Genomic DNA, 26,052 nt, shown 5'->3' on the forward strand with positions numbered 1-26,052 from the left:
GCTCTGTGTCATAATGAATATCTGCAAGTCCGCAATGAGATCTTGCTTGAGACCATCTTCTAGTGAGCTCCTTCATGGCATATGGTTGAACTGACTTGTATCGCTCAGTGTATTTCTTACAGTTCTGTTCTCTCAATTCATTTTAAGCTGAGCAGTCCCCCTTGAAGGATAACTTGCTGGAACAGTGACATCTATGAGACGCAACCATACCCTTCTACCCAAATTTTGAGTGCCATCCCTAACAACCATAATGTAATGATTACATTGCCGTCTTGTGGTTTGTTTGGGCGTAAGGTCTGACTGTTTTATCATCTGGAATTTTCATAGAGGCTTCACCTTCATAGTCATTAACACAAGGGAGCAATATACACAGCATCTACCGGTAAACCTTGTCTCCAGCTAGCATATTTGTATTGCAAACAATACAAAAAGAATGCAAATTATTCCATCAGTTGAAAGTCTTTCTCGGACCGTTGGTGTTGCTGATGCTTAAGTTCATAATAAGCTGTTGGTACAACATTCCAAGCATTCTTTCCTGAAGCTGGTATTCAGAGACGTTTTCCTAACAAAACTAACTCTTTTTACATAATGCATCTAACTATTGTGCAAACTGTTATCTATTGCTTTAGCATGTAGGTTTAAGAAAGTTCACTTAGTCAAGAAGTCACCTTTTCATTGCTATCTTTTCCACTTGTTAGCAGAATGAAATGTTGACTCTGTTTAGTTTTCAGTACCCATGTTATGCTTACCTTGGACATTTTTGTGATGTCTTCTAATTAGGTGTCAGTTTAGGCTTTTGAGTTCAGTTATCAAATGCAGCAGTGCAGATCGTGTTTTCAGGGAAGTTTGTGCAAAGCGTTAGAAAGAAGCTTAGGCGATGTTAGAAGCAGTTAGGTGATGTAACAAAGCAAAAATTGAGGCGTTGTGATGCAGTATCTGAAATCACTCAACATCCTTCTAGCCGGTTCAACAGACTGACACACAGGGCTTGATGTAGAGTTTGTGGACTGGGTTACTCTGTCACAAATGTTACATAGCCCATCCAGCATATTACAAGTCCATTATTTCCTATGGCATTTGTAATACGACAGACAGGATATCTGTCATATTTGTAATGGGAGTAACCTGGTCCGCCAAACTCTATATCAGGACTGTAGTTTATTTCTGGTTGTTGCTTAATATTTTAGCTAGTGGATGCATGTAAATTCCTGGTGCCTGTAAAACAATATTTTTCTCTGCTGCTGTTTTGTAGTTCTTTCCTACCGGATAGCTCATGAGTCTGTTGCAAGAATTTTTGTTAGCTTTTAGTGGGCTTAGAGACTGCCTATAGCATACCATTGGTTGCCTTTGTTACATGAATTTGCTTGATTTTCATCTGTTATGTGTGTGGGTTTTCCTCCTTCTTTTTGTGTTTGTCCTTCCCCTGGAGCATGGGCCTATTATTTGTGTCCTTCCAGTGCTTACTTCTCAGGTACTACCCTTTTCTTTTAGTTTAAGCACTTTCAAAGAGTGTGTCTGTTTTCCAGCTGACTCCCTTGTTCAGTGTCCTTCTCTGCCACACTCGGCTTGCTCTCCCCGCCATCCCTCTGATGCGCTTGCCTTTGTGTACATCTAACCACTTCCCGCATTGCTTTCTCACCTATGTGCTTCCACTTAGCTGCATGTTGTTTTGTCTGTTTGCTTTTCACAGCTTCACATTATGTTGTCTATTTGCTTCTATCCCCGCTACTTCTACCCAACCCCCGTGTTGCTTAAATGTTGCTTCTCTACCCCTACCCTTCAGTATTCCAGCAGTACCCTACGTGTTGTTTTCCTGCCCCTACCTGTGTTACGATTTTCTTTTTGATTACCGATCCAACTCAGATTGGTATAATAAAAGGATGAAAAAGCACTTGCGTCAGTTTATAGACATGCATGCTTGAGGTGTGCACTTACAAAATTACGCAGCCGACTGCGTAAGCTTTTTCTTTCTGTTTTGTAGCTAAGCTGCACAGCATCAAGAATCCTGTACAGCATAACAAGCATGATTGGCAAAACCAATAGGTCACAAATGGTAGACCTATTGGTTTTGCCAGCGCTTCTCGAGCTGCCCATGTACTCATTATTGTAGGACTGTATATGTGATGTTATGGGCCTTTAGTAGATGATTTGTGTCCCTGTTCCGTTCACATATTTGAACTAGACAGCAGTCCAGCTGTTAACTTCCACGTTGTCTTCATCCCACTTTTGGAAGTGGGAAAATGAGGACTGTGGAGGTTGACAACTGTCTAAAGACCCCTTTCATAACTATATACAGAACAGCTAGCCTGTGGTACTGTTCATAATTGTAAATGGACAAGACACTGCACACACTGAAAAGCCATGAGCATTTGCACTGGGTGCACAAGAACTGTGAGCAAGGGTGTAGGTCTGGCCTTCAAGCCACTGATGGTGAAAGAGAGCTGAGGTCAGAGCCTACTTTGTACTGAGAGAAAATTACCTTGAAATTGGCCTGACCAGACCATGCTATGGACTGTGCACATCTTCTGCCAAATGCCCCTAAATGTGAGTCTTGAACAGGTACAGGTTGCATGCTTGGGTCTTTTATCACATTATGGGCAGGTTTCTCATTCTTCACAAACCCCTTGAGCTTAGGGAATGGAGAACTGTGATTGCAGGTCCTTTGGCTTTACATACCTTCCCTATTGCCAGAACCCCTTTCAGAGGGCCACATGGGCAAGCAGGGGTTACTGGCCCCAACTGTGGGTGCAATTGACACCTTTTACTCCTGATCTCCCGGGGCCCAACTTACTATGGATACTGAGTAACTTGGCCAAGTACCCTGTTAGCGCCAATTGGGTAGGAACCAATATACAAGCACTTTATCACTGATCAGCAGTGGTAGATTGTGCAGAGTCCTAAAACCAGCAAAACTGAGATCGGAAAAATGGAGGGAGGCAGGCAAAAAGGTTGGGGGAAGACCACCCTAAGGCTGTCAGGTCAACGTGAGGAGAGCTACCCAACCTCTTCGGAGCTATCTTCACTAAAGTGGGGGAATCTAGAGAGACCATCAGCATTGGTATGGCCATGCCCCGGGTGGTGCTCCACCATAAAGTCCATTACCTGTAAGGAGATTGACCACCTCAAGAGTTAAGGATGTTCACCCCTCATCTGCATGAGCCATCTGAGGGGTGTTTGGTGTATCTGAACACAGAAGTGAGTCCCAAACAGGTGTGGTCTCAACTTCCTCAGTGCCAGACCACAGCAAATGCTTCTCTTTCGATGGCACTCCACCTCTGTTCCCATGGAAGTAAGCTCCTCCTAATGAAGGCTACTGGTTGGTCTAGGCCCTCCTCATTCAGCTGTGCTAAGGCTGCTCCTGTTCCATGCTCTGAAGCCACCGTCTGCACGATGAATTCCTTGGAGTAATCAGGGGCCCTGAGCACAGATGCTGTGCACATCACTTCCTTGAGAGAATCAAAAGGTTTCTGACAAGCCTCTGTCCAGATCACCAACCTGGGCTGCTTCTTAGAAGTAAGTTGAGTTAAGGGGGCAACAATGGTGCCATATCCCTTAACAAATCTTCTGCAATATCCAGTGAGGCTTAGGAAGGCTCTCACTTTCATTTGGCTTTTAGGCGGTTGCCAGACCATGATGGTTTCTATCTTGGCCTGTGGGAGCTGCTCCTTGCCACCACCTACCAGGTGTCCCAAATATACCACAGAACCCTGCTTCTTGATCTCATATGGGCCAGCCCAGCGGTCCTGGAGAGCTCTGGACTGTACTGACTCCTTGACCATGCTTTGTCGCCAGGTTGCAACTCCACCAGAGTGGCCTTCTGGTCATGCCAGCTTTTAAGTAGCTCTTGCTGGCCTTGAGGTTGCTTTTGGCCTTTTTCCAAAAGCGGTGCATCTGGTTCCGGAGGGCCATCATGTAGCTGGCCACATCCTGAGGGGGTTTCCTGGGAGCTTTCTCCCACCCCTTCTTGACAATACTTAGAGGTCCCCTCACAGGGTAGCCATAGAGGAGTTTGAAGGGTCTGAACCCTACTTCTTTCTGTTGCTCCTTCCTGTAGGCAAAAAGAAGGCATGGCAAGAGGAAGTCCCACTTACGCCTCATGGCCTCAGGTAGGCCTGCAATCATGCCCTTCAAGCTCTTGTTGAACCTTTCAACTAGACCATTGAATTGGGGGTGATAGAGTGTGGTGAACTTAAGTAAGACTTCATGCATCCCATATGGACTTCACGTACGCAGACATGAAGTTGGTGCTTCTGTCAGACACTGTCTCTTTGGGGAAGCCCAAACGGGTAAAGATTACCATCAGACATCTGCTCACCACGGGTGCAGTCACTGTGCACAGAGGGATTGCCACTGGGTAGCATGTGGCATGGTCTACTAAGACCAGGATGAACCTGTTGCCTAGGGCTGCCTTGGGGTCCAATGGACCAATGGTGTTGATGCCCACCCTTTCAAAGGGGATGCCATTGACAGGAAGTGGGATCAGGGATCTTTCAGCTTTTTCTCAGACTTTCCACTGGCCTGGCAGGTGGGACAGGACCTGCAGAATGCATCTGAGGCTGTCTTCATTCAGGGCAAATAAAAGTGGGAGGCAAGCCTGGCAAAGGTGTTGTCGTGCCCTTAATGTCTTGCCAGGGGTAGGTCATTAGCCAAACCAGTAGGAAGGCCCGGTAACACTGGGGGACCACCAGCAAATGTGCTGCCGCTTTACCCCAAGCCTTAGGCTGGCTCTACAGGAGATCATTCTGCCAGTTGATTAGGTGATCCCAGAGGCTTTACTTGCTGCATGGGCTGAGGCCTGTCACCTCAAGCCCCAAAGAGTGGTACACTTTCTGTGCTCAGGTAGGTCACCCAGGATGCCATTTTCCTACCCGGTTGATTCCCGGGCAGCCATGGACCATGTGGTCATACAGACCCACTCAAGCAATCCCATCATCTCCAAGCGAGACGCGAGTTCTACCTGCCTACAGGTAGTGTGCTCCAGGTCACTGCTTAATGGACACTCAAAGGGGACCAGAGCCACCGGTAGATGGCTCTCAGGATTGTCGGTGACTATGACTTGGTGGAGTGTGTTTAGTAGGACCTGCTCTGCTGACACCAGCTGACCCTTGACAGTTGTCATGCTAGCTCCTGCGTCTTGCAGAGCCTCCACCCGTTGCCCAATAATGGTGATCCACAGCCTATACTTGGAAGTATTGACAGGCATGTAGACTTTTGGGACCATAGATGCATCCCCCAGGGACACTAGAGTTACACCTGACTGTTCCCCAAAACTGTCTGAGACGATCTCCTCCCCGAGCGCTACACTAATCATCCCAGGTGTCTGCCCACCAGTGGGGGGCTGTGTCCTTTTAGGACATTCAAAGTCACCCTTTGGGTGACGATACTTGGAGCACCCTGCACATTGGGGTACAAACCTCCCTGCCTTGTGATCAAAGAACCCTTTCTTCTTAGGATCAGACTGGGACTGATTACCACTACTCCCTTGGAATTATTTTGGGGGCCTTTAGAGAACTTCTTATTTTTATGTTTTCTCTCCTCTTTTTCTTCTGTTGGGAACCCTGACCACCTTTGTGGGTGCCCTGCCCCCTCCCCCCCCCCCCCCCCCCCCCCATGATACCTTTTTGGACACACTGGCTTCTGAAGTGTAAGAGCGAGCCCCTCCACCCTTCATGCCCAGGGAAACCAATTTAGTTCATGTCCTGCCTATTACTTATAGCTGCAGGCAAAAAGTTGGGGGAAGACCACCCTAAGGCTGTCAGGTCTTACATACCCGTTCTGCAGTTCACCACACATCTCACTACGCGGTGGCCCTTCCCTGGCATACAGGGGGCCACCAAATCTGTCCTGCACATGAGTAACATCCCATTCGGTGCAGCAGTCGTTTCCCCACAACTCACAGAGGGAGTCCACTCTACAGGGGCAAAATGCCAGTTTACCTTCAGGTACTTGAGGCAGTAAGGCAGTCCTTATTCTGATCTCCACAGGTTCAGGAGCGTTCTAAGGTGAGTACTACATATGCCCTGTGCCAATCTGTGAATGAGAGAAACTCCTGGCCACTCTCTAACCAATGGGGTAAAAGTTCCAAGAGATTGCTTTAGCCACTTTTTCAGCACTTTGTAGGAAAGTACCATCTTTCTTGGCATGTTACCCCCATTTTTACTTGTATGTCAGTATGTTTTTGCCTGTCTCACTGGGATCCTGCTGGTCATTTTCAAAACTGTGATATCAAATCTGACTTGACCATTTAGTTGGATTTTATATCACTGTAAAATGAGTCCCCAAAGCCCCCTGTAATGCAATTTGTATTTAATCACTGACTCCATTTTGTGCTTAGCTTTACACACCGTCACATTGGTGGCACAGGAATTTTTCCACGCACAGCTTGTGCAACGTGTTTTCGCTCTTTCTCACAGAGGATGGGCACATAACATAGGGGAGTATTGGTGATAAAATGTACTAGGCTGAGAATGTTTATGGTAAGGCAGGGAAGAGCTTGGTCTTGGAAAAACACAGTGAGAGTTGGCCGGTCTCTAGCGTGTTCTTTTTCAACACTGACCGGGTGCGGCCAGGGTTTGAACAACAATTTACAGTATGGGAAGGGGAATTTCTAGAATTCCCCTCTTTAGTTTGTTTAAAGGATATAAGAAGTGGGATCTTGACAGTTGGATAGACTGAGATCTTCTGAGGAGGGACACCTTGCTCCAAAACTAATCTCATTGTGGGTAGTTCTCTCTCTTTCCGTTCGTCTGGGTTCCATGACTTGATGCTGGCAGGCAAAGAGATGATGTTGATGTCAAGCCCCATGGTGATGCATTTTTAATTCTTATTTTTAGCTTTGCGTTGTGCATGTGTGATTACGTAGTGTGTGTGTGTATGTATGTGTATATATATATATATATATGTGTGTGTTCGATGGCATGTGTAACTGCAGATACACATGCTGTGCACATCCCGCCATCTAGTGTTGGGCTCGGGGTGTTACAAGTTGTTTTTCTTCGAAGAAGTCTTTTCAAGTCACGAGATCGAGGGACTCCTCCCCTTTCGGCTCCATTGCGCATGGGCGTCGACTCCATCTTAGATTGTTTTCTTTCTGCCATCGGGTTCGGAAGTGTGCCTTTTCGCTCCGCGTTTCGGTTCGGAAAGTTAGTTAAAACTCGGAAAATTTGACGGTATTGTTTGCGTTCGGTATCGGGTTAGTTACAACAGATCAACACCGAATTTGGAAGAGCTCCGGTGGCCCTTCGGGGTTTTCGATTCCCCGGCGGGGCCTGGTCGGCCCGACCGCGTGCGTCTTCAAGGCTAATGGAACGGACCCCATTCCGCTTCTGCCCCAAATGTCACAACAAGTATCCTTATACAGATCAGCATTTGGTCTGTAATTTGTGTTTGTCTCCAGAACACAAAGAGGATACCTGTGAGGCCTGCCGAGAGTTTCGGTCGAGGAAGACGTTAAAAGACCGAAGAGCAAGAAGACTACAAATGGTATCGGCGCCGGCAGGACAACAACACTTGGAAGAAGAAGAAGAAGAAGAAACCTTCTCCATTGCGGATTCGGACTCGGACGAGGTCGAAGCCGAACAGACGCCAAAAACCGTGAGTAAGACGTCACAACACAAAACTCACGGAAAAACCACTAAAGCCCAGGGGACGCCACTGCCAGCAGGCCATGGCTTAACCCGAAAAATAGGTGACCGAACATCGGCACCGAAAAAGGGCATGCATGTGTCGAAATCATTCGACTGCGGTCAAGATACCGGCACAGAACAGACTCGACCCCGGGTCAGAGCAATCTCGACACCGAGAGGGCGGCACCGAAATGAGTCTGCACCGAGAGATCAGTACGCCGAAAGGCAAAAAAGTGTCTTCGGAGTCGAAAAAGACTGCCGAAAAGGTTTCCATACCGAAACATCCGGCCTCGGAGCAGAAATCGATTTCCTACACAGAGGAACAGGACCTGTCCTCACAGATGCAAGGACACAGATTTGGACAGGAACTAGAGGCAGGGGAGCCAGATTAGACTCAAAGGAGGCTCCACATTCAAAAAGACACAGGGAAGATCAGTACTCTCCCTCCAATTCAAATTAAAAGGAAACTTGCCTTCCAAGAAAAAGACAAGCAGCCACAAGCAAAGGTGGCAAGACAAGTAACTCCGCCACCATCTCCACAACGCTCACCACAACCATCACCGGTAGCCACTCCACCAATGATGCAGTCTCCAACTCATACAGGAATGAGTCAAGATGACCCCGACGCATGGGATCTTTATGATGCGCCTGTATCAGATAACAGCCCCGACTGTTATCCAGCGAGACCCTCACGACCTGAGGACAGTACTGCCTACACACAGGTGGTGTCAAGAGCAGCTGCGTTTCATAATGTCACCCTGCACGCAGAACCCATAGAAGATGACTTTCTATTTAATACACTGTCGTCCACACATAGCCAGTATCAGAGTCTCCCTATGCTACCGGGAATGCTAAAACACTCCAAACAGGTGTTTCAGGAGCCTGTGAAGGGCAGGGCCATTACTCCAAGGGTGGAGAAAAAGTACAAACCGCCACCAACAGAACCTGTGTACATCATGCAGCAATTAACACCAGACTCAGTGGTAGTGGGGGCAGCTCGCAAAAGGGCGAACTCACACCTCAGGAGACACACCACCTCCAGACAAGGAAAGTCGCAAGTTCGACGCTGCGGGGAAAAGGGTTGCGGCACAAGCAGCCAACCAATGGCGCATTGCCTACTCACAGGCCTTGCTGGCTAGATATGATAGGGCTCATTGGGACGAAATGCAACATTTCATAGAACACCTACCCAAAGAGTTCCAAAAGAGAGCACAACAAGTGGTGGAGGAAGGACAGAGTATCTCTAACAATCAGATACGGTCAGCAATGGATGCAGCTGACACAGCTGGTAGGACTGTAAATACAGCAGTGGCCATACGGTGCCTCGCATGGCTGCGTACATCAGGATTCAAGCCGGAAATACAACAGGCTGTGCTGAATATGCCATTTAACGGACAGCAGTTGTTTGGGCCGGAGGTGGACACTGCTATCGAAAAACTTAAAAAGGACACAGATACGGCCAAAGCCATGGGCGCACTCTACTCCCCACAGAGCAGAGGCACTTTTTGGAAAACACAGTTTTGAGGGGGGTTTCGGGGACACAGCACAGAAGCCTCAACCTCACAAACAAGACCCACTTATCAGAGTCAATATCAGCAGGGACGTTTTCGGGGACAATACAGAGGGGGGCAGGTCCCAAAGAGTAGAGGGAAGTTCCAGAGTCCCAAAACTCCACAAAATAAACAGTGACTTCAACGTCACAAATCCCCAACACATAACACCAGTGGGGGGGAGACTAACCAAGTTCTACAAAAAATGGGAAGAAATAACAACAGACACGTGGGTCCTAGCCATTATCCAGCATGGTTATTGCATAGAATTTCTACAATCCCCTCCAAATGTCCCACCGAAAACACACAACATGTCCAAACAACACACAGATCTTTTACAACTGGAGGTCCAAGCGTTGTTGCAAAAAGATGCAATAGAGCTAGTACCAATTCATCAGAGAGGAACAGGAGTTTACTCCCTGTACTTTCTCATACCCAAAACAGATAAAACTCTAAGACCTATATTAGATCTAAGAACATTAAACATCTACATCAAATCAGATCACTTTCACATGGTGACACTGCAAGACGTGATCCCATTGCTCAAACAACAAGACTACATGACAACACTAGACCTCAAGGATGCATATTTACATATACCTATACATCCTTCCCACAGAAAGTACTTAAGGATTGTATTCCAAGGGGTACATTACCAGTTCAAAGTGTTGCCATTCGGGAAAACAACAGCACCAAGATTTTTTACAAAATGCCTGGCAGTAGTGGCTGCTCATATCAGAAGGCAGCAAATACATGTGTTCCCTTACCTAGACGATTGGTTAATCAAAACCAATATGCAAGAACGGTGTTCACAACACACAAAGTATGTCATAGAAACCCTTCACAAGCTAGGTTTCTCACTCAACTACAACAAATCACACCTACAGCCGTGTCAAATACAACAATACTTAGGAGCAACAATCTACACAACAAAAGGGATTGCCACTCCAAGTCCACAAAGGGTACAGGCATTTCAAAACGTAATACAAGCCATGCACCCAAAACAAAAGTTACAGGTAAAATTAGTGATGAAACTTCTAGGCATGATGTCCTCATGCATAGCCATTGTCCCAAACGCAAGATTACACATGCGGCCCTTACAACAGTGCCTAGCATCACAATGGTCACAAGCACAGGGTCAACTTCAAGATCTAGTGTTGATAGCCCGCCAAACATACACCTCGCTTCAATGGTGGAACACTATAAATTTAAACATAGGGCGGCCTTTTCAAGACCCAGTGCCTCAATTCGTAATCACAACGGATGCTTCCATGATAGGGTGGGGAGCACACCTCAACCAACACAGCATCCAAGGACAATGGGACAATCAGCAGTGACAGTTTCACATAAATCACTTAGAACTACTAGCAGTATTTCTAGCGCTGAAAGCATTTCAACCTATAATAACCCACAAACACATTCTTGTCAAAACAGACAACATGACAACAATGTATTATCTGAACAAACAGGGAGGGACACACTCGACACAGTTGTGTCTCCTCACACAGAAAATATGGCATTGGGCGATTCACAACCACATTTGCCTAATAGCACAATTTATTCCAGGAATTCAGAACCAGTTAGCAGACAATCTCTCTCGAGATCACCAACAGATCCACGAATGGGAGATTCACCCCCAAATACTAAACACTTACTTCCAAATTTGGGGAACACCACAAATAGATCTATTTGCAACAAAGGAAAACTCAAAATGCCAAAACTTTGCATCCAGGTACCCACAACATCAGTCTCAGGGCAATATGTTATGGATAAACTGGTCAGGGATATTTGCGTACGCTTTTCCCCCTCTCCCACTCCTTCCATATTTAGTAAACAAGTTGAGTCAAAACAAACTCAAACTCATACTAATAGCAAAACATGGGCAAGACAACCTTGGTACACAACACTACTAGACCTTTCAGTAGTACCTCATGTCAAACCACCAAACAGACCAGATCTGTTAACACAACACAAACAACAGATCAGACATCCAAATCCAGCATCGCTGAATCTAGCAATTTGGCTCCTGAAATCCTAGAATTCGGACACTTAGACCTCACACAAGAATGTATGGAGGTCATAAGACAAGGTAGGAAACCTACCACTAGACACTGCTATGCAAATAAGTAGAAAAGATTTGTTTATTACTGCCATAATAATCAAATCCAACCCTTACACGCATCTGCAAAAGATATAGTAGGATACTTACTACATTTGCAAAAGTCAAAACTAGCTTTCTCTTCCATAAGGATACATCTTACCGCAATTTCAGCTTACCTGCAAATTACCCACTCAACTTCATTATTTAGGATACCAGTCATAAAAGCGTTTATGGAAGGCCTAAAGAGAATTATACCACCAAGAACACCACCAGTTCCTTCATGGAACCTCAACATTGTCTTAACACGACTCATGGGTCCGCCTTTTGAGCCCATGCACTCTTGTGAAATGCAATACTTAACGTGGAAAGTTGCATTTTTGATTGCCATCACATCTCTAAGAAGAGTAAGTGAAATTCAAGCATTTACCATACAAGAACCATTTATTCAAATACACAAGAATAAAGTAGTTCTACGGACAAATCCAACATTTTTACCAAAAGTTATCTCACCGTTTCACTTGAATCAAACAGTAGAATTACCAGTGTTCTTCCCACAGCCAGATTCTGTAGCTGAAAGAGCACTACATACATTAGACATCAAAAGAGCGCTAATGTACTACATGGACAGAACAAAACTAATTCGAAAAACAAAACAATTATATATTGCCTTTCAAAAACCTCATACAGGAAATCCAATTTCAAAACAAGGCATTGCTAGATGGATAGTTAAGTGTATTCAAACCTGCTATCTTAAAGCAAAGAGAGAGCTGCCTATTACACCAAAGGCACACTCAACCAGAAAGGAAGGTGCTACCATGGCCTTTCTAGGAAATATTCCAATGAACGAAATATGTAAGGCAGCAACATGGTCTACGCCTCATACATTTACCAAACACTACTGTGTAGATGTGTTAACTTCACAACAAGCCACAGTAGGTCAAGCTGTACTACGAACATTGTTTCAAACAACTTCAACTCCTACAGGCTGAACCACCGCTTTTGGGGAGATAACTGCTTACTAGTCTATGCACAGCATGTGTATCTGCAGCTACACATGCCATCAAACGGAAAATGTCACTTACCCAGTGTACATCTGTTCGTGGCATTAGTCGCTGCAGATTCACATGCGCCCACCCGCCTCCCCCGGAGCCTGTAGCCGTTTAGAAGTTGATCTTGAACATTTGTAAATTTGTAAATAGAGTACTTTAAACTTCATTATGTACATACGTATTCACTCCATTGCATGGGCACTATTACTAGCATACACAACTCCTACCTCACCCTCTGCGGGGAAAACAATCTAAGATGGAGTCGACACCCATGCGCAATGGAGTCGAAATGGGAGGAGTCCCTCGGTCCCGTGACTCGAAAAGACTTCTTCGAAGAAAAACAACTTGTAACACTCCGAGCCCAACACCAGATGGCGGGATGTGCACAGCATGTGAATCTGCAGCGACTAATGCCACGAACAGATGTACACTGGGTAAGTGACATTTTCCATATATATATATAATTCTTACTATTTTTCATGGCTGTGCCTAGATGCACCCGAAACCATCCACTAGCAAGAGGCGCCAAGCTGTTAGTCGCTCGACATACTAAGGCTTTGCATTTGTTGAAGTTGCAGTGGAGACCTAATTCTACAAAAGAAACCATTTCTGCAACAAGTTGTCATCAAGAGCCACCTTAGGTAAGTCGAACAAGAAGTTCAAGCTGGATTCAACCTTATTGCGCCACTCTAAGTCACTAGAGAGGGTGGAAGGGTTTCATCACTCCTCTAGGATCCGCTCCTGCAGTCGTTCTGCAGAGCCTATTCCTGAACACGCCCTGCACGAGCCTTAGATTCCTAGGACTGTAGAGGCTCCTCAAAAGTTACAGGAGTTTTATGAGACAATGATCCTTATTTTTGCACAATTGACTAACTGTGGTACACCTTCGGTCCTAAGGAGCCGATAGAACACTCAACTGGGCTCCAACCGATGGGAGCTCTCGTCACCATTCGGGCTCTCTGGCACAGTGCCCAGATCCATTTAGACTCTGTTATTTGTCCGTCTCCCTGTACTGCATTCTGGGCTGGAATAAGAAAGATTGACGCTGTACTAAACGATGCCAGCCAGCTAATAATGCTGTCCAGCTAGTAAGCCGTCCTTGACATAGCTATTTCCCACCCAAGACAGGCGATCCCTCTGATACTGACAGCTGTTCCCACAGCCCAAGGACGGAATCAGTTTATTCATGATATCTTTGGCACTGAGTTGGACAATGGCTGTCACGTTGCAGGGGATGAAATTGGTGAACCCCACAATGACGACAATTGTTATGCTGATCTTCAAGATACTAGTGGTCTAGACATGTCTGCAAATACTGTCTTGTTCGTTCCTCCGGGCCCTGCTACTCAACAGAGTTTGTCTTTTGCAATAGTAATGCGAAGAGCGTTGGAAATCCTTGACCTCCAGCACTCAACCCAGGAGATGAGGTCCTCCAGCCTGGTCAAACCTCTTCAGAGTCTCTCTGCCCCTTTTAACAAGGTCCTAATTGACACATTTTAGGGACCTGGGCTAAGCCCTGCACAGGACCCCCAGACAACCACCAGATTGAACACTGTCACTGCCTTGCATCTGGGGACCATAATTTTCTCACTCAGCATCCCTCCCCTTTGAGACTGATGATGCAGCCTTCAACCCGTAAAATAAACCTGAATACTTTCCTGTCTGTTCCTCCTGACACAGAGACAAAAGGAAAACACACTTTTGGATGTTGAGTTTTCACCTCCACAATTCATGACTTAGGTGGTCATTATGACTTTGGCGGTCTTCCTTGAAGACCGCCAAAGCCGCGGGTGCCAGGAGAGCGCCAGTGCTGGCGGTCTTCCGCTCACCATATTACGGGGAGTGCTGAATTTCCGCCACACTTTGGGGCGGAAATCCAGCAGTTGGCGGACGGAGGTGCTGGGGCAGTTCCACTACCTGCCCCGCGAGAAGTACACTGCCTGCCGAGTCATAAGCAATAATATGGCCTGGCGGTGCCCTGCTGGTGGGGCGCTGCTGGGGGTGAAAGCACCCCTTCCCGTTCCCTGCCAGATGATCTCCACCCCGGAACAGGTAAGTTGATCATCTGAAAGGGGAGGAGGGTGGGGGGTGTTGTGTGTGTGTGTGTTGTCTGCATGTGTGCATGAATGTGTGTATATATGGTTGTATGCACGTCTGAATGTAGCAACAACAGCACTTGTACGTATTGATGCTTCCAAAGTAACTCTTGCTAGGAAATGCATTCTGTGCAGAGTGGAACCCGGGACTCCTGTACGCCTTCCTGCTGTTACCACTCCTGCACCAAGTTCTGAAGAAGATAAGAACCGATAGGGCCCAGGTCATCTTAGTGGCCCTGGATTGGGCACGGAGAGTATGATATCCCAAAATCCTGCTCTTGAGCATCAATCCTCCAATCAGACTTCCCCTTCGGGAGGATTGCCTGTCACAGAAGCATGGTAGGGTTCTGCACCCGAACCTGCATAACATTCCTCCACCTCGATACCTGGAGATTGAACGACAGTAATTGAGCATTTTTTGACTCCCTTCGGAAGACGTTAATGTTATTTTGGCAGCAAGGCTTCCATCCACTAAATCTGTATACACCTGCTGTTGGGACAAGTTTGTGACCTTGTAGGACCTAATAGGTCAACCCACTTCATGCCAAGTTATCCAAGGATTTGTTGTTTGTGTTGTCCTTAGCCCAGGAAGGCTTTGCTTTGGGCACAGTAAAAGGGTACCTACAGTCTATTCTGGCCTTTGTTTAAATCACCAGTTGTGATGCGTTTCCTCAAAGAGCTACAGTATTGTTCCCCCTTCACCTTTCATTATTCCTCAACGGGACTTAGATTTAGGTGTGACCTTTCATGTGTTCCCCATTCGAACCTATGCATAGCTATCCTCTCATGTCATTCTTAAGACTGACTTCTTGATTGCTATAACCTCACCATGGAGGGTGAGCGAGCAAACTTCAAGCCCTCTCCGTTAAACCTCTGTATGCCAATTTCAACCCAGAAAAGCTGTTTTTTCGGACTCATGCCTCCTTTTTATGAAAGGGAGTATCTATCTTTAAAGTCAGACAAACCATCACTCTTTTGACGTTCTTTGCTCCACCTCACGAGTCTATGGAAGAGGAGATACTATATCGTCTGGATCCTAAGGGAGCTTCCAGTTTCTGCACTGATTGTACAAAAGAACATCAAATGGATGATCAACTCTTTGTTGTGGTCACAGGAACAAGAAAGGGTAAAGGGTTGTAGAAAATAACCATCTCTTATTGGATCCTATTCTGCATCAGGATATGCTGTGCATTAGCGATGAAGCAGCCTCCTGAAGGCTTGCAGGTTAATTAGACCAGAACCCAGGCTGCTACTACTGTGTTAGCATGAGAGTGCCTGTCCTAGATATTTGTCATGTGGCAACGTGGGCGTCACACCATACATTCACAAAGCATTACTGTCTGGACAGTTAGGTCCAGTATGTGGGAATTTTGTCCATTCTGTCCTGCTGCTACCTCTGGTGCGCAGAGGTACTGCTTCAAATTTTCTGGAATCAGTCCAATGCCAGGCGAATCTTTTAAGGTGACAAATCTGTGGTTCAGTAAACTATACCAGAAAGAGGATTACCAAAGGTGAGTTACTTCTTCTTTAAACACTAAACCCGTTTATGATTTGGGAATAAGGCCTGTCTGAACTATCCACTTAAAAACAAAAGATAAAGAAGATGAGCTCTATAGATTTGTACATTCCTTTACGGCAATGCCTTTTCTAAACCTTTTTCTTACTTCTTCGAAGTTTGTTGGCTTTTTGGTTACTTATATATTTTGCAAGGTGTTCGCTATATACATTGTTCAAGCAAGTGCATAATTCATTCCAAATCATTGATTTGTTAATTCTACAGTCCCTGTCAAACTACGTAATCTGGCTTGCTTGGATGTTACCTTTTAGAATCCTCTTACTTGCCTGGGCCCTGGTACGGGTATGTGAAATTTCCATAATTTGGTTTTGTGTAATTACATGAAATTTTTTGGGAAAAGACAAAAAAAAAATATTCATAATTGGGGAAAATGCGGATCTGTCATTTAGTGCTAGATTTTTTAAAATACCTTCATTTTTCATTTTTATAACAAACAACACTACGTAAAGCAGCAGTCAATGATATGCATGGTGAACGAAAATACACACATGATGCAATATGACATTGCGGTGGCCAAGGCTATGGGCCAAATAAGTGCATTCTCGGGAGAGTCAGACATAGCTTGCCAATGCCCCCTTTTGTTAGTGAAGATGCAAACTGTGTACTCCGTGCTGTTCATACGTCCCCATGCAACTCCATGCTCATTCAGTCGTGCTATTACTGTCTTCCGACACCATTTCAGAGTCCGGGTCTAGTAAGGTTGTGCACATATTTCTCCACACAGATCATCTACCACCCTCTCATCGCATCCACCGCGCTGCATGTGAATCTCCTCCGCCAAGGTCCACTCCATCACATCCCTGTGCCATTGTTCAATTTCGGGAACCCTCTGTCCCACCCATGTAATAGCTACCCTCCAACCGGCTAAGACTAACACCATTTTTGGAACTTGCACAGTAACTTCATGCCCTTCGGGCACTTAACATTGCCCAACAGACAACACTACGGTGTACATTCCATGTTTAAATGTGTGAACCTATGACTACCTGAGTCCAGAAGTCCTGTATCATCCTGCATTGCCAGGCTAAATGGAGGAAATCGGCATCACCCACCCCGCAGCAGGAAAAACTATTAGGTCATTATGGGGCTATGTGATGTATGTCCCTGGGTATAAAATACGTTCTATGAAGAAAATTACAGTGTATGAGTTGAAAGCAAGCATTACATGAAACCGAATGTGTGAGCTTGTTGACCTGTGTCCAGTCCCCCGCTTCTAAGGGAGCATCAAGGTGTGGGCCTGCGGAGTGGTCTCCTCTGCATCAGCATGCATAGCTCTATACAGTAGTATGATCAGATGACATCCAGAACCGCAGGACAAAATAATTCCGTGTTTGGGTAGGTTCAGGCACTACTCGGTTGAATGACCAGGGTGCTCTGGCAATTTTGGCCAGGCCAGAGAGAGAATTCCTGGAAAGCCTCCTGGAAGAAGATAAGTCTCCCATGGGTATAAATTCCCCAAATAGGTACACCCTCCATCCCACTATGCTCCGAAGGACATCCCGTCCATCTGTCGGACCAGTTTTAATGTCCAGACTGTAAACTCCCTATGGAATGGGGCTCGCTTGAAGACTGCATGGGCAAATCGTTGCCAGATTGTTGCAGTCTGCCGAATTATGTATGGGAATTCCGCAGGGAGCAATGTGCCCTCCATTAGCAGTTCAGGCAATTGATCCACTGCTATGCTACTGGACAAGAGAATTTTTTTATGCGGGCACTAAGCAGCAGGCCAGTAACTTGCAAAGCACCGTCACTTCTGAATTGATCATTGTGAGAGGCCTATAAGCAGAAGGGTTATCTTAGACTCCTCCCAATTTAAGTAACATGCATATTTTGCTCTCCCATATGGTAGGTGGCAAAATCCCTACCTCCATGTCTTCTAGAAAGACCTCCAGGAGACCCGGCATTAAGGGGGCTGAGCACGACTGATAGAATTCCGATGGGAACCCGTCACTCCCAGGGACCTTAGACCACAGAAGTGATTTCAAGGCTGTTCTAAGTTCTTCCAGAGCCAGTTACTCTTCCAGGTCCTCAGTCACTACCAGCTCAAGTCTGGGGAGATTTAAACTTTTCCAGAAACGGAATGTATATATGGGCGTCTATGGTTGGGTCTGTGGTGTAAACTCTTGTAGGGGTGCACGGAACGCCTCCACAATACCTGCTCTGGAGATGACACAGTCACCGCCCTGCATGACCAGACGAGTCATCAGTGGCGGGATATGCTCCCTTCAGAGGATCTAGGACAGGAGATGCCAAGATTTAACACTAGCATAAGAAATATTAGTGCCAAACGATATCAACTTGTGTTCTGTTTGTTCATGTTGATCCCACACTGTCACACTCTAATTTTGCCACCAACACCAATGTAATTACACGTTGTAGAGAAAGAGGGTAATTTTGGATATTTTGATCAACAGGGGTAGTCCCAGGATAAAGGATGGTCTGAATCACTTTTAAGAGCCAATGTAGTGTATGTCCAAGGGCTAACACGCCTATTTGTGTACTAATGTCAAAATCAGTGACTATACTCAGAGGTAAATGGGCCTCTCCTATCTATGTTGTTTATACTGAACAACCAAAACGGAAGAAACTGTTTAGTAAGTATCACTACCTACCAAGCAGTTTGAATATTGTTTCCTCAGTGTTCATGTATGACACACTGTGTTCTCCTACAAATGTACCATTTGGCAATACTAGCATATTTTCTTGCAGTGGCATGCTTAGCCATTCTCCTTGTTAACTTCTTTTAGATGAGGACTAAAAAGGTGTGGCTAGTTAAACATTTTCTTCAGTAGAAAGAAGTTTTGCAGTGCATTGACATACCCACCTATTATGATCATACTCTCTCAGAATTTAGCTTGTAATTTTGGTGACTCTCTCAAGGCTCCTTACCTCACTCTTAGTACAGAGTTGCAAGATGGATTAAGATAGCTGTTAGGTTTAAAGTCAGATCTTTCTTGACAGTCCTAGGGATATTTAATAGTAATATTAATAAAATGGCAAATGCCCATTTGCACAACATTCAATATTGACCTCTGTGATAATAAGAATAGGCCTGCCACTGAATGCTCAAGCTTTAACAGCCTCCAGTTGGGAGCAAATTCGTGTTGAGGAGGACTGGAGTAGTTTTGTTTCCCAGGGCTTATAAAATGCCACATTAGAAACCTTGTTTCCCATTTCACCTCATGTCTCTTAGGATTAATTAAAGAAGCCTATAGTTGACAGCTTAAAAGTTATGCAGTGTAAGATCTCAAGAGTGGCGTGCTAGTCTTTTCTGAGAGTCAGCAACATATCGCCTTCATGACCCTCCCCGCTTGCTTGAATCTCATCACAGATTTTACATTTAAAATTTCCTTTGGTCTCACTTTTACCTCAACAAATGTTTCACTTGATAGCTTATTTAAACTTCACTTCTGATTAGTATGAAGATGCTGCAAGACGATCTTAACTACTGTAATTCTGTGCTTGAGAGGAACTAGTCTGCAAGACAAGAAGGCCTGTTTGCATTCAAAGCGAGTCAAATGCATACATCTTTCTAGTTGAACAGCTCTTTGTAATTGGATAGTGCATTGGATACTTCTCCTTTCACTTGTTTACTTTCGTATGCCAAGTTTGTTTTAATTACTTTCAGAAAATATTGCTCACCATCCTAGGATTTTCAATTATGGTAGTAAGAGTTGAATGATTGCCGCTTGTGTTTGAATTCCGGAAACATTTAGTGTAATAAAGTAGCAATGTAATTTGTAATGCTGATAGCCTTTGCATAGTGTCTTGCCCTTCCACATGTTTACAGTTAAAAACACACAACACACAACACACAAAAGGTTTCCACAATAAGGAAAACAAGCTTCCTTCTCAAATGGTATCAGAAAGACTGTGGAGCAATCTGTGCACAGAATACCTTGAGTAGCCAGCTCTTCAGGGGCCCAGTTAGTCTTCCTGGCTGAACAGTCATCGATGTGGAGTCTCCACTGTTGACAGAACTGAGAACGATCGCTCTGTCGCCAACCACATGACCTGTGAAGACTTTACTCTCACCGATGATGACCAAACCGCTAGTGGACATTCCGTTGTTGAGCAGGAACACCCCGCATTGAAAGAAACTTTGATGAGGAGACCACCTGTATTTTCATTTACAGAAGTAACCCAGTCAAAGAGAGATGATTAATCCTTTTCACTGCAGTTTTGGAGGCTCCATTCTCTTACTTCCAGCTGCCGCTGAAGGTATAAATGCATTTACTAGTCCTGTTTGTGGATTTGAAAGTGGTTGTTTGTAATTCAATTCCGAGGGGATCTGACACAGCTGTTAGGCTTGGTCCTGCTTCATTTGGACCACTTCAGACAGCATAGGCATAAGGCTAGTTCCTGTCGGGGAAGGCTTTGTGAGCAAGAAATTATTGATCACAGTGCGACTTAAGTAATTCTAAGTGTCTGAGACTATTTACAGGACTCAAAGTATATCTCACTGACAATGGCTAACTAGGCTGAAACTAGTCTGGTTGTGATTGTATTCCCATTCAGAAAGCACGTGCCCTGGCAGATCCCATGATCACTGTGTCAGAGGACTCATGCTATAAATCAGTGACATGGTCTAACTAGGCCAAAACGGGTTTGGGATGCTTGTATTACTATTGTACTATTGTATTACTATTCTGAGGGTGCCTGGCAGTTTGCGTTGGACTGTTCCTATTGGAACAGGACTACGGCTAATTTGTATATGGCTGGTTCCTGTCTTTGGTGGCTTGATGGCAGAAAAGACAGTGGAATGAAGCCCAGAGTGATTATCAGTGCCTGTGATTAGTTCAAGGATTCCAACCACCCCTTACTTATTTTCCTAATTTCTTCAGAGTGGACCTGAATTACAATTGACTGCATGATAGTCCAGATTGTGTAGTCCGAGCACACTCTAGAACTCATACAGAAAACACCTGGTCACCTACCCAAGTATGAGCTTCACCTGCATCTGCAAAAACTGAAGCGGGAAATCCTTCTGTCCAATTATTCCTTGCAAGGCAGAAAATGGGAGGATTGTGTTGCTGCAGGAACGCAAGTAGCTCACCTCCCTTGAACATCAAAACGTCTTCTTCCACGTCCTGAATCACAGGTAGTATCTAAGATTTTCAGGCAGGGCAGCACTACCAATTCAAAGGCCTAACCATAAGCCTAAAATCCACAAAAAGTTCTGGTCTCATGGCAGTCATTCTTCAGAGACAGGGTCCCCAGGTAATTGCAGTTCTGAGTGATTCCCTAGTAAAAGCACCTTTGGCAGAGGGAAATGTACAAGGGTTTTCATCATTATTTTTCATAATCTTCATGGTTTTGAAGTTTTGTGTCTACTCTCAGTTTCCTGCATCATTGCGGTGCTATAATTCTTCCTCGATCTGGGCTGTGGGGGTCGGCTCAGCAGTAGAAGGTAGGGAATGCCTACACCGCATATTTCTAGTGTAGGACTTCTAATTCTTTCTGGCAATGGTCTTGGTGGGCAAAGTCTTGTTTATTAAGTATCAGCAATTCAAAATGGAATCTGTTTAACATTTCATACATATATTTTTTGGGGAAATTGGCATCCTATTGTTTTAACATTTTTGTACTGATCCCGTTAATTTGAGTCCAGTTTACTTCCATTTTTTTATATAGTGTGTGAAAATATGAGGTCCAAGTGCTACCCTTAAGATTGTCATCAGAGCCTTGCGTTTCCCAAAGTTAGAGTGGGTAACTTGCAGGACAGTTTCATGAACAGTGTTTTCCAGTGAACCCCTTTGTACATGATTACCTCATTAACTGGGTTGGGGACTTCAACCGGTTCCGTCAAAACATTTAAAAATATGTATCGTCTGTGTATGAGCAAAACTGCTTTGGGTGTGTCTTTTCCCATATTATTACATTGAGGTCAGGCATACCTGTTTCTCCTTGTTATTCATACTGCCTCAGTTTGCCAGTGGCTCCAGGATAAAATAGGTGTTGCTGAAAACACAGCAGAACGCATGAATCCTCTGGAATGGCGACAGTTTTGTTTTTAGAGTCCACTCTGCAGTGTTTATACCTGTAAATATTCCCTTCTCTGCTTCATGGGTAGGCCATATGTGTGCCTCAAAGATATTGAAGGGATTTGGTCAAAATGAGATGTCACTAGAAAACTACATCTAAGTTAATGTACATTCTGACACATCACGTCCACAAAGAAACATTTTCTTTTAGTGACATTCTTGTCATAATGGATCTGTGTCATTCCTTCCGATTACATTTTGTTGAAATTCCATCTTAATGAGACTTTTTCAGTGAAATCCTCTTCATTGAAAAGTCATCTTAAATATATACCTAGTATCGAAATGCGCTTTCTGGTAATTAATCACTGTCGTTTTTTAAACAACGTTTCCCTAAAGCAGTATTTGTTCATGCGGGGAAGGCCTGTAACGCGAGGGATATGGGGTTGGGAAGGGTGCCTTTTCAGTTATGCTGTATTTACAAACTGCCATACAAAGCACCTCGCTGGCCACTGACTTTTGTGCTAAAACCCATTAAACAGATTTGATACTTAAAACAAACAGTATCTATCACTTATTTCCTTTGAAACTGTCCTTATTTTTTTCTACAGTGTGATACTTTATTTTCTGCATTTGTTATGAGAAATACTTTGAAACCTATGACAACTATTGTTTAGAACCTTTAGCATCAATGCATCCTAGCCCTAACTTTGCCCTAAATATAATATAGTCTTTTTTCACAATTCTTTATTGAAATATCAAAAAAGGGGTAGGGGAATGAGGCGGGTGACAAGATGTTTGATACATGAAGCAATCATACAGTGCCAGATATACATTGGAAAATTAAACATAGCATTGGATGCATAGCCTGTGGCGGTCCCACAAAGCTGTGACCCTCGGAGGTCAAGGAAGGGCAGTTCCGAGGATGTCGCCTGGCTCCACATCTGTGCACAGGTGTGAAGAACAGGATATAACAGAATACGCAGAAGGGAAATAAGAGCGGAAGCATAAGGAAATGAGAGGCAGAGGGGAAGATAGTGATGAAAATTGTAAAGTGGGAAATGGGTACGCACCCCCGAGGGACGTGGCCAGTGCAGAGTCCCTGTGGCAGCGTAGCATAGCACCCTGCCCCCCCCCCCCCCCAATAGGGAATCAAGGGTGTCCATAACAATAAGCTAGTGGGTACCGTCCCAGAGAAAGGGTGCTCAGGTGAGGAGGAAGGTCTCTGTCCTGTCCCGCAGATTGTAGTTGCCCCGCTCATAAGAGGCCGTCTGGTACATCGTCGCGAACCATTCTTTATTGGGGGGAGGAGGGAAGGGGTCGGAGCTCCATTGACAGAGAATGCAGATCTTTACTGTGGTAACCGCTGTATGTAATAGGCAACCCTAATATAAGATCATCTTGATCCTAATTGATTGCCTCTAAATGTGAGCCCCTCTCCCCAGATTAAGAGATAATCAGTGATTTCTGGGAAGTTCTGAAATAGGTTTCCGAATGTTGTCCAATGTTGTCAATGAGTAATATTGCAGTACTCAAAAGTGCAATTTTTACTTTTTTCATTAATTTTTCTTTTTTACATAAAACGATGATTTGCCAGCTCCTATGATCTTTTTTTGTGTGCATACTGCACAACTTTGCAGCCAATTTTTTTTTCCTCCTGAAGCTTTGGCACAAAGGGGCAGATTTAATTTAAGTTCTGAACAAGACATAATGGGCCGTTAAAGTACTTATTTTTGTCACATGATATTTGACTTGGTAATTAACACGTTTTAACCTTTACTAAATGTGCATCCATCTCTGGGTTGTTTGCGGAAGACAGTTTGCATTTGTTTTAATCATATCTAACCACAGTGGTTGACCAGTGCATGCTGTTGCATGTTGCTTGAAATATGATCCTTAATGTTAAAAAGAAAAACATTTTTTAATTTTTTCTATTAAGACACGTCAGCAGCAGCGACAGACTGGGAAAGCCATACCGTGGTCTGAAACCAGTATTCAGCATTGGGGATGAAGAAGAAAATGACACTGGTATGTTGTACATGCTTGCGATTTCATAAAATAAAAAAAAACTACTTTTTCAAGTGTTTAAATTCACATTTGCTTATTGAAACAGTTATTTGAAATCTAAATACAAACGTCTCTCCCACTTTGTACTTGATGTAATAAGCAACACATCCTGATTAAATCCCCCCCCCCCCCTCCCCCCTCCACCCCTACCAGTGTGATAAAGAATTAGGGAAAAAGTGTATAGAATGTGTTTGTTTATACCCTGGATGCAACCTTCCATCTTCCAGTTCTTGTTGCTCAGAGGCTTTACTTGAGGTTTACAGTGGGTCGTTCAGTTCAGGGTCTTGATGTTCAGGCTAGCTATCTCTCGTGTTTTCACCAAAGTGCTGGAACGAAGACTGTCAGGAGTCCAAGTATTTACATACTCGATTGACCGGCCAGTGAAGGCTCAGATCCTTGTTCAGGTATTCTGTGCATTGTGACTCTTCTCTACAACTGTAACTTAAGTCTAGGGTGTTAGAACATCAGGTTACCTTAGTTCATCCATCTTCTAGTTTTCCACCAGAAAAGTCTGGCCTTCACACATTCCCAGTCTTCTTACGAAGTTTGGTTTCAACATTTCATATCTACCAGTCTGTCACACTTCTTTCTGCATTGTAGGATCTTCCCTAATAGTCATAAATGTCAAATATTCCCAACTGCATGCGTGGATCCCAGAATACTTATTTTTCTTTTAAAGACTTCTAAACGTAGAGTCCTCACCTTTTAAATATTCCCCTAGGTGTGGCACTTTACCTGGACAATCTTAGGCAGTACCTCTGTGTGCCAGCAAGTATGCCAGTGGTTCCACATCAGTTGTTCCGTGCCTTAAGTGACATGTGTGGCCCTGAATAGGCACCACCAATGGACGCTGACATCAATTCCTTTCTTTCCACACCAGCAAACACTGAACCAGAACTGCCCATCGTCTCTTTAGATTGTTACTTTCAAAGTTTTCATCATTTTTTTTTCTCCAAAAAATGTTTCCACCAGTGTCAAGTCTGGAGCCTTCTTAAGAATGTCCCAAACACATTTCTGTGACTGAACTCCAACTTGGTTTGCGTGTGGTTTCTGGGATCAGAACACAACTCTAAGACGTGCAGATACCGTGCCTTGATGCACCCAAAGGCTGTCCGGTGCGCAAGGTAAAGCTCTTTGTTGTCAAACATCAGAAGACCCCACATTGATCGAAGTAACAGGGGTGATCCAGATCTCACTTCCGAAGTTGTACCCGCTCCAGGTTGTTGTCGATGCCCAAGTGTTTGGGTAAGTACAAGAAAAAACAAAATAAGTCCAAGCAGGTCCTGGACCGGTCCCGTTACTTGCAGTCTCCTTAGAGGGCGCAAGTTTGTCATTGTGCCTCCCGGGCCCGCTTTCCAAGTTGTTCTGCAGAGCCTGTTCCTATTTCTACTTAGTGCCAGCCTGAATTTCCCGGGCCCAGGGCAACTCCTCAACAGATTCAGTCAGGTTATTCAGAATGCAATGTTCCTCGTTTTTGACACCACACTGGCTCCTTATGGCTTGCCTACGGGCCCCAAGGAGCAGAGAGAAGCCCAATCTGGACCTTCGGTGGTGTAACCTCACTATGGCCCTGCTGGGTTTTCTGGATCTGTTCCCAAGTCCGTATTTGCTTTGGTGATCCACTAACATCGATGTCAATGCCACTGATGCAGAACAGTGGTGGACAACCCAAAAAGCTGTCTGACTCAAAGAGGGTGCAGCACAGACCTTGACCAACGCCACATTCCACGCCACTTATCCCTTATTCCATGGGCAACTCTTCTGACAATGTGCCCTTGCCTCAAAGAAACCCCATATGCATGATCTTTTTTGGGTCAGATTCGGATAATGGCATGTATGATACTGGAGATGAAATTGCTCAGGCATAGCATGAGTCTAATTGGTATCAGAATTTTCAAGATGCCAGCAGGCCCTGCTACTGATAATAGTGCATCATTTGCCATTGCGAGGATTTTTGGGATGTAGAACTCTTCAGGTAAGATGACAAGTGAAGGTCAGCCTAGTCAC

General features: G+C 44.8%; 1 protein-coding gene across 4 annotated transcripts in view; it reads left to right on the plus strand.

The window, feature by feature from the left end:
- Positions 1-26,052, plus strand: part of TBC1D23 (TBC1 domain family member 23) — a 552,903-nt gene that overhangs the window by 431,254 nt on the left and 95,597 nt on the right. For all 4 annotated transcript variants that reach the window (XM_069204869.1, XM_069204866.1, XM_069204868.1 and 1 more), the window contains one exon: positions 23,918-24,006. In XM_069204869.1, the coding sequence (XP_069060970.1) occupies positions 23,918-24,006 (89 nt within the window). The remainder of the gene's footprint in view (positions 1-23,917; positions 24,007-26,052) is intronic.

The sequence above is a fragment of the Pleurodeles waltl genome, chromosome 8 (assembly GCF_031143425.1).
Source record: "Pleurodeles waltl isolate 20211129_DDA chromosome 8, aPleWal1.hap1.20221129, whole genome shotgun sequence".
NCBI classification, from domain to species: Eukaryota; Metazoa; Chordata; class Amphibia; order Caudata; family Salamandridae; genus Pleurodeles; species Pleurodeles waltl.